Source organism: Oncorhynchus gorbuscha, linkage group LG23 (assembly GCF_021184085.1).
Source record: "Oncorhynchus gorbuscha isolate QuinsamMale2020 ecotype Even-year linkage group LG23, OgorEven_v1.0, whole genome shotgun sequence".
NCBI lineage: Eukaryota > Metazoa > Chordata > Actinopteri > Salmoniformes > Salmonidae > Oncorhynchus > Oncorhynchus gorbuscha.
This window is the reverse complement of record NC_060195.1, coordinates 22,220,222-22,239,869: the sequence shown is the minus strand read 5'-3', so window position 1 is coordinate 22,239,869 and position 19,648 is coordinate 22,220,222. Positions and strand designations below refer to the sequence as shown.

Sequence of the window (19,648 nt, the reverse complement as noted above, 5' to 3'; positions counted from 1 at the left end):
CTCACTTACATGAAACCTCTCAGTATTGATTTTCACCTTAAAAGCTGCATTATACTTGACACTTGTCTTATCTGGACAACAGGTAAGAGGCCAATGCATTTGCACCATTTTGGATGATGGCATCTGATCAGCTGAATGGATCACATGATTTTTCAAGTGTGAAATCAAACCTGAGTGAAATACATTTGTAGGTTACATTTGAATACATGTAAAAAAAATCAAATGTCTATGGCAGAGGAATAAACAATATTGACAGATGTTGACAATCTAAAGATTGTTAAATATTAGCCTACTGTAGCCTTATTCATTTCCTCTTTGATATAGGCTATAAATCACATTTAAACATTACCATTGTGTTTACTGACTAGAAACTATTTTCTATGCATATTTACAGTATTTGTAAATAGGGGAACATTGTATGAATTGCATTTTGCCTTTTTCAATGAAGCTGCTTGTGAGGGAGTGGGTCGCTGTTGTTGCGGTGCCTGACTGCCTCACCTTCCCCCATCCGCGAGACCAGTGCACAACTGTGTACATCATTTTAGCGTAATGGCAAATGAATCTTTTGGAAATGAGGGAGGTACCGGTTCGAGAAACTCAAGAAATACAAATTTCACATCATCTGTGGATCTCAGCACGTCCTTAGATTCAAGTGTTCAGACTCGAATATTTAAAATAATTGTAATCGGGGATTCAAATGTAGGGAAGACCTGCTTAACCTTCCGCTTCACCGGGGGAAGCTTTCCCGAGAAGACGGAGGCGACAATCGGTGTGGATTTCAGGGAGAAAGCAGTGGAAATAGAGGGCGAAAAAATTAAGGTAATAGCCTAATTTAGCATCTGGTCGGGACAGGGTCATTTTTATTTGGGTCAATTTACCATTTATGTGTTCGGCTTTAACCGTTATAAATCTATGCATGACATGTCAATAAACCGAGTAGAAAATTATTTCTCTCCCGAGTCCATCAATTTATATTTAATGGCCTGTTAGGTTGAATCTTTTGAATTAATAGATCCTTCAGCAATGTTGGCATGGTTCTCAAATTACGGAATTTACCGTTTAATTTCAGATCACCATCACATCCCCAGTTCACCAACCGTTCTCTGCAAGACCTAGTAACTAAACAAAAATATAAACGCAACATGCAACAATATAAAATATTTCGTTGAGTTACAGTTAATGAGAAAATCAGTAAATTTAAATTAGGCTCTAATCTATGGATTTCACATGACTGGGAATACAGATATGCATATGTTGGTCACCTTTAAAAAAGGGCCTTACAATGGGCCTCAGGATCTCGTCACGGATTTTGTGCATTCACATTACCATCGATAAAATGCAATTGTGTTTGTTGTCCATAGTTTAGGCCAGCCCATACCATAACCCCACCGCCATCATGTGGCACTCTGTTCACAACGTTGACGTCAGCAAACTGCTCCCCCACATTGACTCCATACATGTGGTCTGCTTGTGAGATTTGTTGGACATACTGCCAAATTTTCAAAAATTGTTAGGCGGCTTATGTTAGAGAAATGAACATTACATTCTCTGGCAACAGCTCAGGTGGACATTCCTGCAGTCAGCATGCCAATTGCACACTCCCTCAACTTGAGACATCTGTGGCATTGTGTTGTGAAAACTGCACATTTTAGAGTGACCTTATTGTCCCCAGCACAAGGTGTACCTGTGTAATGATCATGCTGTTTAATTAGCTTATTGATATGCCACATGTCATGTGGATGGATTATCTTGGTAAAGGATAAACGCTCACTAACAGGGCTGTAAACAAATGTGCACATTTGATAGAAAAACTTTGTGCATATGGAAAATGTCTGGGATATTTTTATTTCAGCTCATGAAAAAAAATGGGACCAACACTTTACATGTAGCGTTTACACTTTTATTCAGTGTATATAAAAACACAAAATGTCAGTCTAGTATAACCTCTGAATGCCCCCGCCCCAAACATGACCTAATCCCAGTGTATCTAGCAACAGACAGTGACGTCGATAGATATTGTGATGTTTCTACAATATTAGCTCTTCATCATGACTTCTCATTGAGTCACCCTCAAAATAAACCTTTCCTCGGTATGAAAACATTAGCAATAGAGCATCTTTGTTCAAGTAGTTATTTTATTCAGAAATGGAAGACATACACTAATACAGTCTTCAAATATAGTGCCTTCCCACAAGGGCACAAACTGGTTGAATCGGCGTCGTTTCAATGTAATTTGCCAACATAGTGATATGGAATGGGTTAAATTAAAACACATTGGATTTGCAAAAATTCATCAACAAACTTGTTTTGAAGGGGAAATGTCAACTCCAGGATTATGTCATCATGGGAATCAATTTTAAACAGTTGATATAACATCGAAGATTTGCCTATGAGATAAAACTAGTCGCTAGGCATCCAGTGTTAAACAAGGCCAGCCGTGCTCAGCTTTCATATTTGTCAGACTCTTAGCAATGTGCTATTGTGAGAATCCTCCACTGAAAAAATAAATAGATTCACTGTTGCAATCAGTCATTTCAAATAGGTTTAACAGCAACCATACTCTATGAATCAATATCATTAATGATATTATTTAGGCCTATATAGCATATGTGAAGTCATCAACAGCTATTGTTGCAATTCAACCCAGAATTCAACTAAAAAACAAACAATACAATAGGTCTAGGGTTTCAAGCTCTGGTTGATTTCAAATTTAATATGTTGGTTCTGATCTCCGTCTCAATCAAAAATCTCAATCAAAAAATTGAAGTTAAACAATAACAATAGACTAAATCAAATCATGGACTAAGATACAGTAGAATAGGACAGGTTACAGTATACATATGAGATGAGTAATGCAAAATATAAATATTATTAAAGTGGCCAGTGATTTCAAGTCTCTGTATATATGGCAGCAGCCTCTAATGTGCTAGTGATGGCTATTTAACAATCTGATGGCCTAGAGATAGAAGCTGTTTTTCAGTCTCTCGGTCCCAGCTTTGATGCACCTGTACTGACCTCGCCTTCCGAATGATAGCGGGGTAAACAGGCAGTGCCTCGGTGGTTGTTGTCATTGGTCTTTTTGGCAGTGCCTCGGTGGTTGTTGTCATTGGTCTTTTTGGCATTGTTGTCATTGGTCTTTTTGGCATCACCTCCTCCCTGTAGGCTGTCTCATCATTGTTGGTAATCAGGCCAACTACTGTTGTGTCGTCTGTAATCTTGAGTTGGAGGAGTGCGTGGCCACGCAGTCATGGGTGAACAGGGAGTACAGAAGGGAAATGAGCACGCATCCTTGTGGAGCCCCAGTGTTAATTAAGGATCAGTGAAGTGGTGTTGTTTCCTACCTTCACCACCTGGGGGAGGCCCGTCAATGTCCAGGACCCAGTTTCACAGGGCGGGGTTGTGGTTGTAGTCAATGAACAGCATTCTTACATAGGTATTCCTCTTGTCCAGATGGGATAGGGCCCGTCAGGAAGTCCAGTACCCAGTTGCACAGGGCGGGGTCGAGACCCAGGGTCTCGAGCTTAATGACGAGCTTGGAGGGTACTATGGTTTTGAATGCCGAGCTGTAGTCGATGAACAGCATTCTCACATAGGTATTCCTCTTGTCCAGGTGGGTTAGGGCAGTGTGCAGTGTGGTTGAGATTGCATCGTCTGTGGACCTATTTGGGCGGTAAGCAAATTGGAGTGGGTCTAGGGTGTCAGGTAGGGTGGAGGTGATATGGTCCTTGACTAGTCTCTCAAAGCACTTCATGATGACGGAAGTGAGTGCTACGGGGCAGTAGTCGTTTAGCTCAGTTACCTTAGCTTTCTTGGGAACAGGAACAATGGTGGCCCTCTTGAAGCATGTGGGAACAGCAGACTGGTATAGGGATTGATTGAATATGTCCGTAAACACACCGGCCAGCTGGTCTGCGCATGCTCTGAGGGCGCGGCTGGGGATGCCGTCTGGACCTGCAGCCTTGCGAGGGTTAACACGTTTAAATGTCTTACTCACCTCGGCTGCAGTGAAGGAGAGACCGCATGTTTTCGTTGAAGGCCGTGTCAGTGGCACTGTATTGTCCTCAAAGCAGGCAAAAAAGTTATTTAGTCTGCCTGGGAGCAAGACATCCTGGTCCGTGACTGGGCTGGGTTTCTTCTTGTAGTCCGTGATTGACTGTAGACCCTGCCACATGCCTCTTGTGTCTGAGCCATTGAATTGAGATTCCACTTTGTCTCTGTACTGACGCTTAGCTTGTTTAATAGCCTTGCGGAGGGAATAGCTGCATTGTTTATATTCGGACATGTTACCAGACACCTTGCCCTGATTAAAAGCAGTGGTTTGCGCTTTCAGTTTCACGCGAATGCTGCCATCAATCCACGGTTTATGGTTTGGGAATGTTTTTATCGTTGCTATGGGAACGACATCTTCGACGCACGTTCTAATGAACTCGCACACCGAATCAGCGTATTCGTCAATATTTCCATCTGACGCAATACGAAACATGTCCCAGTCCACGTGATGGAAGCAGTCTTGGAGTGTAGAGTCAGCTTGGTCTGACCAGCGTTGGACAGACCTCAGCGTGGGAGCCTCTTGTTTTAGTTTCTGCCTGTAGGCAGGGATCAGCAAAATGGAGTCGTGGTCAGCTTTCCCGAAAGGGGGGGCGGGGCAGGGCCTTATATGCGTCGCGGAAGTTAGAGTAACAATGATCCAAGGTTTTACCACCCCTGGTTGCGCAATCGATATGCTGATAAAATTTAGGGAGTCTTGTTTTCAGATTAGCTTTGTTAAAATCCCCAGCTACAATGAATGTAGCCTCCGGATAAATGGTTTCCAGTTTGCAAAGAGTTAAATAAAGTTCGTTCAGAGCCATCGATGTGTCTGCTTGGGGGGGGATATATACGGCTGTGATTATAATCGAAGAGAATTCTCTTGGAAGATAATGCGGTCTACATTTGATTGTGAGGAATTCTAAATCAGGTGAACAGAAGGATTTCAGTTCCTGTATGTTTCCTTCATCACACCATGTCCCGTTAGTCATGAGGCATACGCCCCCGCCACTCTTCTTACCAGAGAGATGTATGTTTCTGTCGGCGCGATGCGTGGAGAAACCAGTTGGCTGCACCGCCCTGGATAGCGTCTTCCCAGTAAGCCATGTTTCCGTGAAGCAGAGAACGTTGCAGTCTCTGATGTCCCTCTGGAATGCCACCCTTGCTCGGATTTCGTCAACCTTGTTGTCGAGAGACTGGACATTGGCAAGAAGAATGCTGGGAAGTGGTGCGCGATGTGCCCTTTTTCGGAGTCTGACCAGAACACCGCCGCGTTTCCCTCTTTTTCGGAGTCGTTTCCTTGGGTCGCTGCATGCGATCCATTCCGTTGTCCTGTTTGTAAGGCAGAACACAGGATCCGCGACGCGGAAAACATATTCTTGGTCGTACTGATGGTGAGTTGACGCTGATCTTATATTCAGTAATTCTTCTCGACTGTATGTAATGAAACCTAAGATGACCTGGGGTACTAATGTAAGAAAGAACACGTAAAAAAACAAAAAACTGCATAGTTTCCTAGGAACGCGAAGCGAGGCGGCCATCTCAGTCGGCGCCGGAAGTCAATGACCTGTGACCATCTGTGACCACATTGAGGTTACTGTAACTATGTCCTTTTATGTAATCATAGAAAGTGTTCATGGTCAAGATAGCACCTGCGACCTTCGCATGCTATAATAAAGCATCTCAAGCAGCATTGATCACTATACTATGCATAGGGTACATACTGTTCATGTAAGCTCAACAGCAGTACAGGTCATGTGGCTGTGCTATTAGATGAAGGGCAGTGATGACACATGAAGTTAAATAAATAAACAATGTCAGTCATTGTATTCCTATTTCAACTTTGCTTTTATATGGTTGAATCCCAGTGATAAAACATTTAGATGAAAACTAAACCAAAAATCTGACTTTGTTGTTCCATTGTCATTTGGATGTGCTTTTAGATGGTTGAAAGCACAGTGATAACACATTGTGAATGCAACTAACTTGTTTCTGTCTTTGAGTGAATGACTGTTGTAATTTCATCTGTCAACATCTCAACCAGATATTACTCAGTTGTCCACGTTGAAATGACAGGTGTGACCAGTGGGTTCTCTAATGATAAAAGCATCCATGTGGAATTATTCTAATAGTCTGCCCTTTTGGGAATGGTTCATGCCCACAGGCCGCATAACGCAATGGTCCTCCAAACATAATTGTTGCTTACCCGCCAAGAGGTGTACATAACACCCTGCTACACTCAACTCCCCGTGGAGTGAAAGAGGTATGTGACTGTAGGTGCAGGTAAGGATGACAGAGGTAGAGAATATTACCATTTACAGGGAATTTGTTCTCTTCACACAGTAAAGTGGCCAAAAAGGTGCTGGTCAGAAGAGGCAGCAGCGTAGCCTAGTGGTTAGAGCATTGGACAAGTAACCGGAAGGTTGCAAGATCAAATCCCCGAGCTGACAAGGTACAAATCTGTCGTTCTGCCCCTGAACAAGGCAGTTAACCCACTGTTCCTAGGCTGTCATTGAAAATAAGAATTTGTTCTTAACTGACTTGCCTAGTAAAATAAATAAACAGAACCAAAGTGAAAGTTAAAGTCCCCGCTCCTAACTTACCTGCCTACCCACCTACTCTCAATGCCACCTGGCACAGGGGGTGGTACCCAGTGTGCCTAGACAGAGTACATACAATGTATGTATGTTATGTTATGTATGTTATGTATGTTATGTTATGTATGTTATGTATGTTATGTATGTATGTATGTATGTATGTATGTATGTATGTATGTATGTATGTATGTATGTATGTATGTATGTATGTATGTATGTATGTATGTATGTATGTATGTATGTATGTATGTATGTATGTATGTATGTATGTATGTCTCTTGCCTTCCTGGGAACAAATGTAACATAAGTCAACCTCCATGAACAATTTGAATAAACCAAAAACACTAGGTACTATAAGCAAACACATATCTCTGCAAGCTACAAAATACATTACAACAAATTTACCAGACCAAGACACTCTGCCTCATAACAAAGGAACACTGGCTTTTAAAGCTGCAGAAGGAGTCGGTAATTGCAGACAGCTGTATCCCCTGATGAGAGGGCAGGGTCAGAGCTCCAATCTCCAATGGGGCCGACCAATCAGCTGCTTAAAATCCAGGAAGCCATCCTGAAACACACACATACAAACACATACAAACCCACAACAGCACTGAAACTGGGGAACTTAACAATAATGCAATGATCCTCCAAACATAATGCAATGGTCCTCTAAACATAATGCAATGATCCTCTAAACATAATGCAACGGTCCTCCAAACATAACGCAATGGTCCTCTAAACATAATGCAATGGTCCTCTAAACTTAATGCAATGGTCCTCTAAACATAATGCAACGGTCCTCTAAACATAATGCAATGATCCTCTAAACATAATGCAATGATCCTCCAAACATAACGCAATGATCCTCTAAACATAATGCAACGGTCCTCCAAACATAACGCAATGGTCCTCTAAACATAATGCAATGGTCCTCTAAACTTAATGCAATGGTCCTCTAAACATAATGCAATGGTCCTCCAAACATAACGCAATGGTCCTCCAAACATAACGCAATGATCCTCCAAACATAACGCAATGATCCTCCAAACAACGCAATGGTCCTCCAAACATAACGCAATGATCCTCCAAACATAACGCAATGATCCTCTAAACATAATGCAACGATCCTCCAAACATAACGCAATGGTCCTCCAAACATAACGCAATGATCCTCCAAACATAACGCAATGGTCCTCCAAACATAATGCAATGGTCCTCCAAACATAATGCAATGGTCCTCCAAACATAATGCAATGGTCCTCCAAACATAATGCAATGGTCCTCCAAACATAACGCAATGGTCCTCCAAACATAACGCAATGGTCAGCCAAGGTTGTGTGTGTTTACTGTGATGCATTATCTAGAGATGTTTTCCCATTTCTCTCTGACCAATACACACGATTCCTCTCTGACCACTGGATGTGTTATTACTCCTCAACAGGTTCAGGTGTGGGACACTGCAGGACAGGAGCGCTTCAGAAAGAGCATGGTAGAACACTACTACCGCAATGTGCACGCTGTCGTTTTCGTTTACGACGTCACCAAGATGGCCTCATTCCAGAACCTGAAGACGTGGATCCAGGAGTGCAACGGGCACCGTGTCTCACCCACTGTGCCTCGGGTACTGGTGGGTAACAAGTGTGACCTGGTTAGTCATATCCAAGTACCCTCCAACACTGCCCTCAAGTTTGCAGATGCCCACAACATGCTGCTGTTTGAGACCTCAGCGAAAGATCCCAAGGAGAGCCAAAATGTGGACTCCATTTTCATGTGCCTGGCATGTCGGCTGAAAGCCCAGAAGTCCCTGCTGTACAGGGATGTTGAGAGGGAGGATGGAAGGGTTAGGCTTTCACAAGAGACAGATGTTAATAAGAGTAACTGCCCTTGTTGAGGCTCCTCCACTCTGCAATGATTCCTTATCTCCTTTTAATACTGCTGTGACTTGAATTGAACAATTTAACATAAACAACAAAAGGCGAAGATACTGTTCTAATGTTAACATTTCTTGAAAGAATGTGCCTGCAGTTATTTCAGTTTTTCTTCTTAAAAATTATAATAGTGTTTTGCTGTCTGTCTGTCTGTCTGTCTTTCTGTCTGACCCTCTCTTGTTTTACTCTCTTTCTTTGATATGTTACCATTATCACATTCTGTAATAATAGCCTTAAGTCAAGAGAGGTCATCCTGTGGTGTTTGTAAAGTATGTTAATTTATTTTGTATTTGAGTTGTACATGTCTGTACATGACTGCTGTCGGTATTATCATGTCTGTACATGACTGCTGTCGGTATTATCATGTCTGTACATGACTGCTGTCGGTATTATCATGTCTGTACATGACTGCTGTCGGTATTATCATGTCTGTACATGACTGCTGTCGGTATTATCATGTCTGTACATGTCTGCTGTCAGTATTATTGTTTCATGCAATATACTTGTGTGTAACATGATTGTCACAATCTCACAAAGGGACTTTCATAAAGACTATTTGGGCTTTACACTGACGTACTGTATATGTGCTGTAATCGTTTTACATTTGTTGAGTATATTTTTTTGTTTTTTAACTATATTTTAAGACATATCCACTAATAATCCTTCAGATCGAATTGTCATAACCATAATGCAGAGGATGGGGAGGCAACGATGCTAGTTAGCCCAATACCCTTCCCCCACCCCACCAGGGGTTTCTCTGGCTTCAGGTCTGCTATTTCTGCTTTCTGTTTTCTCTCCATTGATCATCATCATATTTCTGATCATCATCAAAACATCCAATTTGTGACCGTTTCCTGTCTTTGCCTCAAAATTAAATATTCAACAAATATCATGTGTCCTTTATTGCATTTTGCAGCTGGTGATCACAAAGCACATACTACTAAAAATAACATTTTGAGGTGAGGATCTTTCACTTGACACAATTTTCAAGGTTATTTAAAAAATGTAGTACAAAGAATCTCCACTAGATGTTGCAGAAATTGGTAGTCGCAGTCTGACTCATGAAAATAACATTTCATATTACTTAGCCGAAGAGTAAAACTTTACATACTTCATAATATCTCAATTGTTTATTGGATCGTTTGGGATATTTATTGGATCTGCTCATAAGTCAGTGAGACACTAAGCCTGTATTAAGTATCTTAGTGCTCCATATTAGTCCCCTCCTGTAGTCTCTGTTCACCCACGACTGCGTGGTCGCATACGACTCCAACACCATCATTAAGTTTGCTGACAACACAACGGTGGTAGGCCTGACGACGATGAAACAAGACACCGACGACAATGAAACAAGACAAGTGACAAGACAACAACCTCTCCCTCAATGTCAGCAAGATAAAGGAGCTGATCGTGGACTACAGGAAATGGAGGGCCGAGCACGCCCCCATTCACATTGACGGGGCTGAAGTGGAGCGGGATGAGAGGTTCAGGTTCCTCTGTGTTCACATCATTGTCGTGCCCACATGAAGAAGGCACGACAACGCCTCTTCCCCCTCAGGAGACTGAAAATATTTGGCATGGACCCTCATATCCTCAAAATGTTCTACATCTGCACCATTGAGAGCATCTTGACTGGCTGTATCACCGCTTCTTATGGGAACTGCTTGGCATCCGAGTCCACGGCGCTACAAATGGTAGTGCATACAGCCAAGTACATCACTGGGGTCGAGCTCCCTCCCATCCAGGACCTCTATACCAAGCAGTGTCAGAGGAAGGCCCTGAAGATTGTATATGACTCTAGCCACCCAAGTCATAGACTGTTCTCTCAGCTACCGCACGGCAAGCAATACCGGAGCACCAAGTCTAGGTCCAAAAGGCTTCTGATCAGCTCTACCCCCAAGCCATAAGACTGCTGAACAATTACTCAAATGGCTACTCAGAATTTTTTTGAACGGACTCTCTTGCACACTCACACACACTACACTGACACTCCAATACACACCACACACACACGCACACTACATACGCTCACACACACAAAACACACACACAGACATGCATACATATTGATGCCACATACACAGTCACACACACTCTCACACTTTCACACTCTTCACATATGCTGCTGCTACTATTGATTATCTATCCTGATTGCCTAGTCACTTTTACCCCAACCTACATGTACAGTTGAAGTCAGAAGTTTACATACACTTTAGCTAATTACAATTAAACTCAGTTTTTCACAATTCCTGACATTTAATCGTAGTAAAAATTCCCTGTCTGAGGTCAGTTAGGATCACCACTTTATTTTAAGAATGTGAAATGTCAGAATAATAGTAGAGAGAAGGATTTATTTCAGCTTTTATTTCTTTCATCACATTCCCATTGGGTCAGAAGTTTACATACACTCAATTAGTATTTAGTAGCATTGCCTTTAAATTGTTTAACTTGGGTCAATGTCACGCCTTGGTCATTGTATTTTGTGTTTGTGTTATATGTTTGGGTAGGCCAGGGTGTGACATGGGTTTATATGTTGTATTCGTATTGGGGTTTGTATTATTTGGGATTGAGGATGATTAGGGGTGTGTCTAGTTAGGCTTGGCTGCCTGAGGCGATTCTCAATCAGAGTCAGGTGCTTGTCGTTGTCTCTGATTGGGAACCGTATTTAGGTAGCCTGAGTTCGCGTTGTATTTTGTGGGTGTTTGTTCCTGTCTCTGTGTTGTAGTCACCAGATAGGCTGTAATTAGTTTCACGTTCCGTTCTGTTGTTTTTTTGTATTTAGTTCAGTTATTTCATGTACCGCGATACTTTCATTAAAGTCATGAGTAACCTACACGCTGCATTTCGGTCTGACTCTCTTCATTCAACAGAAACACCCACCACCACTCACAGACCGAGCAGCGTGTGAACTGGCAGGATCTAAAGGAGGAGTTATGGACGGTAGAGGCATGGATTATACTACGTGGGAAGAAATCGCCAGGTGGGCGGCCGACCCGGAGAGAGTGCAGGAGCCCGCCTGGGATTCCCTACAGCAATGCGAAGAGGGCTATAGACGAATGGAGTCTAAAAGGAAAACACGGTGACGCAGAGCGAAAACCGAAAGTAACGGGGAGAGCGCAGAGAGAGAGTGGCTGAGTCAGGAGTCAGACCTGAGCCTACTCTCCCTGTTAATCGTGAAGAGCGGTTGCAGTGGGAGAGGCTGCACCACTTGGAGATTTGGACATGGGAGGAGGAATTAGACGGAAAAGGACCCTGGGCGCAGCTGGGAGAATATCGCCGTCCCACGGATGAAATAGACGCGGCTAAAGCGGAGAGGCGGCAGCACGGCAACGCGGTTGGAAGCCGGAAAAGCAGCCCAAAAAAAATATTGGGGGGGGCTAGAAGGGAGAATATTTATGCCAGGTAGGAGACCTGCGCATACTCCCTGTGCTCACCGTTGGGCTAGAGAGACCGGGCAGGCACCGTGTTATGCTATGGAGCGCACAGTGTTTCCAGTGCGGGTGCAGAGCCAGGTGCGGCACATACCAGCCCTTCCTATTGGCCGGGCCAGAGTGGGCATCGAGCCAGGTAAGCTTGGGCAGGCTCGGTGCTCAAGAGCTCCTGTGCGCCTGCACGGTCCGGTCTATCCAGAGCCACCTCTACACACCAGTCCTCTGGTAGCAGCTCCCCGCACCAGGCTTCCTGTGCGTGTCCTCGAGCCAGTACCACCAGTTCCAGCACCACGCACCAGGCCTCCTGTGCGCCTCGCCTGTTCAGCGCAGCCCGCGCTTTTCTCCTCTCCGGCGCTGTCGGAGTCTCTCGCCTGTTCAGCGCAGCCAGCTCTTTTCTCCTCTCCTGCGCTGTCGGAGTCTCCCGCCTGTTTAGCACAGCCAGAGCCTTTCTCCTCTCCTGCACTGCCGGAGTCTCCAGTCTGCCCAGCGCCGCCAGTGCTCCCAGTCGGCCCAGGGCGGCCAGTGCTCCCAGTCTGCCCAGCGCGGCCAGTGCTCCCAGTCTGCCCAGCGCCGCCAGTGCTCCCAGTCTGCCCAGCGCCGCCAGTGCTTCCAGATCTGCCCGACATCCAGTCTCTTCTAGATCTGCCAGCCAGCCAGGATTTACCGGAGCCTACTACCTGCCTGAGCTTCATCTCAGTACTGGGCTTCCTCTCAGTACTGGGCTTCCTCTCAGTACTGGGCTTCCTCTCAGTACTGGGCTTCCCCTCAGTCCCGGGCTGCTTCGGTCCCGAGCTGCCCCTCTGTCCCGAGCTGCCCCTCTGTCCCGGGCTGCCCCTCTGTCCCGGGCTGCCCCTCAGTCCCGGGCTGCCCCTCAGTCCTGAGATGCCCCTCTGTCCTGAGATGCCCCTCTGTCCTGAGATGCCCCTCTGTCCTGAGATGCCCCTCTGTCCCGAGCTGCCCCTCTGTCCCGAGCTGCCCCTCAGTTATGTGGGGATCTGGGTGAGGACTATTAGGCCATGGTCGGCGGAGAAGGTGGATGATCCCAGGACGCGAAGGGGAGGAACTAGGACATTAATGGAGTGGGGTCCACATCCCGAGCCAGAACCGCCACCGTGGACAGACGCCCACCCGGACCCTCCCTATGCTCTTGAGGTGCGTCCGGGAGTCCGCACCTTAGGGGGGGGGGGTTCTGTCACGCCTTGGTCATTGTATTTTGTGTTTGTGTTATATGTTTGGGTAGGCCAGGGTGTGACATGGGTTTATATGTTGTATTCGTATTGGGGTTTGTATTATTTGGGATTGCGGATGATTAGGGGTGTGTCTAGTTAGGCTTGGCTGCCTGAGGCGATTCTCAATCAGAGTCAGGTGCTTGTCGTTGTCTCTGATTGGGAACCGTATTTAGGTAGCCTGAGTTCGCGTTGTATTTTGTGGGTGTTTGTTCCTGTCTCTGTGTTGTAGTCACCAGATAGGCTGTAATTAGTTTCACGTTCCGTTCTGTTGTTTTTTTGTATTTAATTCAGTTATTTCATGTACCGCGATACTTTCATTAAAGTCATGAGTAGCCTACACGCTGCATTTCGGTCTGACTCTCTTCATTCAACAGACGAACGCCTTTACAGTCAAACGTTTCAGGTAGCCTTCCACAAGCTTCCCACAATAAGTCGGGTAAATTCTGGCCCATTCCTCCTGACAGAGCTGGTGTAACTGAGGCAGGTTTGTAGGCCTCCTTGCTCGCACACGCTTTTCAGTTCTGCTATCAAATTTTCTACAGGATTGAGGTCAGGGCTTTGTGATGGCCACTCCAATACCTTGACTTTGTTGTCCTTAAGCCATTTTTCCACAACTTTGGAAGTATGCCTGAGGTCATTGTCCATTTGAAAACCCATTTGCGACCAAACTTTAACTTCCTGACTGATGTCTTGAGATGTTGCTTAAATATATCCACATAATTTTATATTTTGTGAAGTGTACCAGTCCCTCCTGCAGCAAAGCACACCCACAACATGATGCTGCCACCAACACGCTTCACATTTGGAATGGTGTTCTTATTTTTTCTCCAAACATAACAATGGTCATTATGGTCAAACAGTTATATTTTTGTTTCATCAGACCAGAGGACATTTCTCCAAAAAGTACAATCTTTGTCCCCATGTGCAGTTGCAAACCGTGTTCTGGCTTTTTTATGGAGGTTTTGGAGCAGTGGCTTCTTCCTTGCTGGCTTCTTCCTTTCTTCCTTTCAGATTATGTCGATATAGGACTCGTTTTACTGTGGATATAGATACTTTTGCACCTGTTTCCTCCAGCATCTTCCCAAGGTCCTTTGCTGTTGTTCTGGGATTGATTTGCACTTTCGCACCAAAGTACGTTCATCTCTAGAAGACAGAACGCGTCTCCTTCTTGAGCGGTATGACGGCTGTGTGGTCCCATGGTGTTTATACTTGCGTACTATTGTTTGTACAGATGAACGTGGCACCATCAGGCGTTTGGAAATTGCTCCCAACGATGAACCAGACTTGTGGATGTCTACAAAAAAAAAAATCTGAGCTCTTGGCTGATTTCTTTTGATTTTCCCATGATGTCAAGCAAAGAGGCACTGAGTTTGAAGGTAGGCCTTGAAATACATCCACAGGTACATCTCCAATTTAATCAAATAATGTAAATGAGGCTATCAGAAGCTTCTAAAGCCATGACATGTTTAAAGGCACAGTCAACTTAGTGTATGTAAACTTCTGGCTCACTGGAATTGAGATACAGTGAATTAGAAGTGAAATAATCCGTCTGTAAACAATTGTTGGAAAAATTATTTGTGTCATGCACAAAGTAGATGTCCTAACCGACTTGCCAAAACTATAGTTTGTTAACATGAAATTTGTGGAGTGGTTGAAAAACGAGTTTTAATGATTCCAACCTAAGTGTATATAAATATCCGACTTCAACTGTACATATTACCTCAATCACCCCAACTACCTCATACCCCTGCAAATAGACCCAGTACCAGTACTCCTTGTGTAAAGCCTCATTATTGTTATTATGTTACTATTTCCTTCTTTTTTCTGTGCAAATATTCTTACTTTTTAACTCTGTGATGTTGGAAAAGGGCTCGTAAGTAAGCATTTCACAGTACAACTGTTGTATTCGGCACATGTGACAAATAAGATTTGATTTGATATTATGTGAAACCTTCAGTAAGAATTTACTTTATGCAATTAAAATAATGGCATTTTCAATTTTCCTACTTACTGTTTGTTTGAAAAGCATCGCCCCAACATCATCAATGATGATAGCTGCATACTGAGCTACAGCACCTTCCAAAAGTATCTCCCCAACATCATCAATGATGATAGCTGCATACTGAGCTACAGCACCTTCCAAAAGTATCTCCCCAACATCATCAATGATGATAGCTGCATACTGAGCTACATCACCTTCCCAAAAGTATCTCTCCAACATCATCAATCAAATGTATTTATAAAGCCCTTTGTACATCAGCCGATACAGATGCATCCACAAAGACCAGGGAGGTTTTCCAATGCCTCACATAGAAGGGCACCTAGATGGTACAAAATAAAACAATCAGACATTGAATCCCTTTGAGCATATCCCTTTGAGCATGGTGAAGTTATTAATTACACGTTGGATGGTGTATCAATACACCCAGTCACTACAAAGATAGAGATTTCACAATGAGGCCAATGGTGACTTTAAAACAGTTTCAGAGTTTAATGGGTGGGATTGGAAAAAACTGAGGATGGATCAACATTGTAGTTACTCCACTATACTAAACGAATTGACCGTGTGACAAGAAGGAAGCCTGTACAGAATAAAACATATTACAAAACATGCATCCTGTTTGCAACAAGGCACTAAGGCACTAAAATAATACATCATTATTTTTGGCAAAGCAATTCATTTCTTGTCCTGAATACAACGTGTTATGTTTGGGAAAAATCCAATACAACACATTACTGAGTACCACTCTCCATATTTTCAAGCATAGTGGTGGCTGCATCATGTTATGGATATGCTTGGAATCGTTAAGGACTGGAGAGTTTTTGAGGATAAAAAATAAAAAGAAGAAAGCCTGGTTCAGTCTGCTTTCCAACAGACACTGGGAGATTAATTCACCTTTCAGCAGAACAATAACCTAAAACACAAGGCCAAATCTATGCTGGATCTTTCTAACCAAGAAGACAGTGAATGTTCCTCAGTGGCCGAGTTACAGTTTTGACTTAAATCTGCTCGAAAATCTATGACAAGACTTGACAATGGTTGTCCAGCAATGATCAACAACTAGAGCTTGAAGAATTTTGAAAATAATAATATTGTACAATCCAGGTGTACACAACTCTTAGAGACTTACCCAGAAAGACGCACAGTTGTAATCCCTGCCATAAGTGATTCTAACATCAGGGGTGTGAATACTTATTTAAATTATATATTTCTGTATTTTATTTTCAATACATTTGTTAACTTTTCTAAAAACATGTTTTCACTTAGTCATTATGGGGTATTATGTGCAAATGGTTGAGAAACAAATACGATTTAATCCATGTTGAAATCAGGCTGGAACACAACAATATTTGAAATAAATCAAGGGGTATGAATACTTTCTGAAGGCACTGTACAGAGTATCCATGGAATTAGAGATACAGTATAACGTATTCATACAAATAGTGCTGCATCCACTCCGGCAGGGGGCAGCATTTCAGAGATGTGGTGCACAGATTACAGGAAAAGGATGAAGCTGCTGCTAATACAGAGCTAGCCAGTTTGTAGCAGCTTGTCAGTGGAGACGGGTCAGAAGAAAACTGTCAGGTGTACAGTAGTTTGCCAGTCGATAGACTTGGCTGTGAAGCGGGGCGTTGGTCCCCTAAACCCCGTTTCAAATGGCAGAATATAGCCAAACGGGTATCTTGACGGCGCTTCTGCTGTTCACAGTTGTCACTGTAAAAGACATTTACGTCGGGAGGTCCATGATGACTCAACACCCAGCGCAGGCCTCTGACAGCCTGAATATGGGGGCTGATCTTTTGCGGGATGCCGACCCACAGAGGCTCAGCAAGCAGGCCCTCTACACTGGGCCAGTGCTGAAATTCCAGTTTTGGTAAGATTATCGTTTTTTTCTGTTATGTAGCTATTTTTCTAGCTAACGTTAGATAGCAGGCGCAGTTAGCTAGTCAATGCTAACTAGCTTATGCTAACTAGCCATTTGATCGTTTGGGGACATTGTTTGATGCTAGCTACTAGCTAGTTAGCTAGTAAGTTCTTAACTGAGCTTGCTCGCTAATCCTCCGAGCTATATACAGCCTTTTGGCTCCTAATATAGAATGAAAGAACCGGCATATTACCTGAACTAGCTAACTATATGCAGGCTGCTAGTCTGGAATTTGGTGTCACAGTATCCAGCTATGTTTATTTGTTTAATGTAACCTTTATTTAACTACCGTAGGCAAATCAGTTAAGAACAAAATCTTATTTATGACGGCCTACACCGGCCAAACCTGGACCAATTGTGCACTCCCAAACACAGCCGGTTGTGATATAGCCTGGAATCGAACCAGGTTGTCTGTAGTGACACCTCAAGCACTGAGATGCAGTGCCGTAGACCACTGCACCACTTGGGAGCCACGAAATATAACTTAAATAAAATAACTTCTAATTTATGTCAAATACACACATTTCTAACCAGTTTCTGTGTTACAGCATCTCCTGAGGGTATAGCAAGGTGTTCCAGGAGTACTCCCGGTCTATCAGCCAGTTGTACCCGGACATCCGCATAGAAGGGGAAAATTACCCTCCCACAACCATCAACAAGTAAGATGGCACGTTATTGCCATGTAGCCAGTCAACATATTTATTTCGTCAGGGAATTTGGTGTTCTGATCACCACTTTTTGCCCTCCACCAGATATCTCGGAAATTTATTTTCCTACTTCAAACTTCTTGCCATTGCCCTGGTTGTCAGTGGACAAAATCCCTTCGCTATGCTTGGACTGGAGACTCCCAGAGCATGGACGTGGACTCAAGAAAATAAGGTGAGGTTTTACGGTTTCAACTTCAATAGATTTTGACTAAACACACTTGTTTGTCTTCCAGATATTCTCGTGCCTGATGACATTCTTCCTCAGTAACATGTTGGAGACCCACTTCTTGTCCACTGGTGCATTTGAAATCACACTAAATGGTGAGTTGAATGGGGTCACTGAAAACACTTTCTTCACTTTACATCCTTGCATGGATGTACACAATATATATGTATATGTAACCATCTTTGTCTCCTATCTTTTCTACACTCCTTTTTAGATGTACCAATCTGGTCCAAGCTGCAGTCAGGATATGTACCCAACATTCAAGAGATCTTCCAAATCCTTGATAATCACATTAAGATGAATCAAGTTGACAAGATCTCCTTTCCATCTCTGTAGTGCTGACGTTTAAGAAGATTAGTAGGTAATGAAATGCATCTGCCATCCACAGACTGAAGCATGTCGATGTATCTTATTGTTGTTTGTTTGTGTTATCTTAGACATGGACTCTGGGGCAAGTGTTCGTTAACAGCCTGCTCTGTTTCTCCATCCCAGGTCTCTGAAGCAGTTGCTCAGGTCAGTGGGACTGCGTTGTGGTGTAATGAAGGCTTGGTCTGCAAACAGCTTGCTGTGAGGCCAGGCTGGATGTCCCTGCCACTGACCACACTTCCTCTGCCCTGGGAAACGCTCCTGTGTCCTCGATCTAAACAAAAAATAAGCACGCCACTAGCTGGCTTGGATGACAAGATCCTGTCATATACAGATATTTTGTGAGCAAATTTGAAATATGTTATTTTAAGAGGCTACTGTGATGTCTTGTGTCCTCCAGGGTAGTCCTATATGTGGTTTAGTTAAAGAAAGCGAATGGTTTGCACTGCTGTTGTACCAAGGGCTTTTGTAATGGGGTGGTTGTTTTTTTCAGTCAGCCGTTCTGTGTCAAGTCTCCCTTGACTGTCTGAACCTTTACGTTGGGGACACTGGGGGGAGGGCTTGTTCTGTCCTGCTTGATTTGACAAAATTAGTTCTGTTTGAGCTGAAGTTTTGAAATGCTTGAAGTCTTTGAATGTGCTTCTTCTTTTTTAACAGCTCTTATCTTTCAGGTGTTATCCATGATTGAAATAGTTGTTTTGGGGGGAAGAAAATGAATCAGAGGGCTAATTGCTCACTGTTTCTTTTAATGTTAATTCTGTCTGATGGATCTTCTAGTGGAGATGCTTGATGTGTTTTTGAGTACAATGAATTGTCCAACCAGGTTGCTGACAATGTAAAAGTAGCACGGAAGAAAGTTAAGCTGTACGTGCCCAGCAGCCTAACAATTCAAAGTAGTGGATATTGTGCAACACAACAGTTATATTGTATCTTCGTGAACTTGTGAAACGAATGGTTAAAGAATGCACTGCTAGCTGAATGAAATGATATTGTTATCTAATGATCCCTCTCACTCAGTTTGACATTGTCAACCACTCCTAGTGAGAAGTAGTGAGAAAGCACTCTTGTTCTTGCATATGTGTGAAATCAGATGGTGTGGCTACAACTCAAGGATTGAAGCAGAATAAAATATCTGTCTTGTCTTAAAGTAATAAACATTCTGAGAGGTTTCACTCATGTCAGTGCCCAGTTGTGATGTTGTAGAAAGAAAAA

At 43.4% G+C, this 19,648-nt stretch overlaps 2 protein-coding genes across 2 annotated transcripts; both read left to right on the top strand.

Annotated features, from left to right (window-relative positions):
- The first annotated feature begins 414 nt into the window (after positions 1-414).
- On the top strand, positions 415-9,440 carry rab33a (RAB33A, member RAS oncogene family). Its single transcript, XM_046323555.1, has 2 exons — positions 415-819; positions 8,065-9,440. The coding sequence occupies exons 1-2, from the start codon at positions 550-552 to the stop codon at positions 8,512-8,514; spliced, it is 720 nt and encodes a 239-aa protein (XP_046179511.1). The 5' UTR covers positions 415-549; the 3' UTR covers positions 8,515-9,440.
- Positions 9,441-16,723: 7,283 nt separating this feature from the next.
- On the top strand, positions 16,724-19,613 carry selenot2 (selenoprotein T, 2). The gene is made up of 6 exons (XM_046324233.1): positions 16,724-17,086; positions 17,686-17,796; positions 17,890-18,016; positions 18,078-18,165; positions 18,285-18,431; positions 18,563-19,613. Exons 1-5 carry the CDS (start codon positions 16,869-16,871, stop codon positions 18,404-18,406), a joined length of 666 nt encoding a protein of 221 aa, XP_046180189.1. The 5' UTR covers positions 16,724-16,868; the 3' UTR covers positions 18,407-18,431; positions 18,563-19,613.
- The last annotated feature ends 35 nt before the right edge of the window (positions 19,614-19,648 follow it).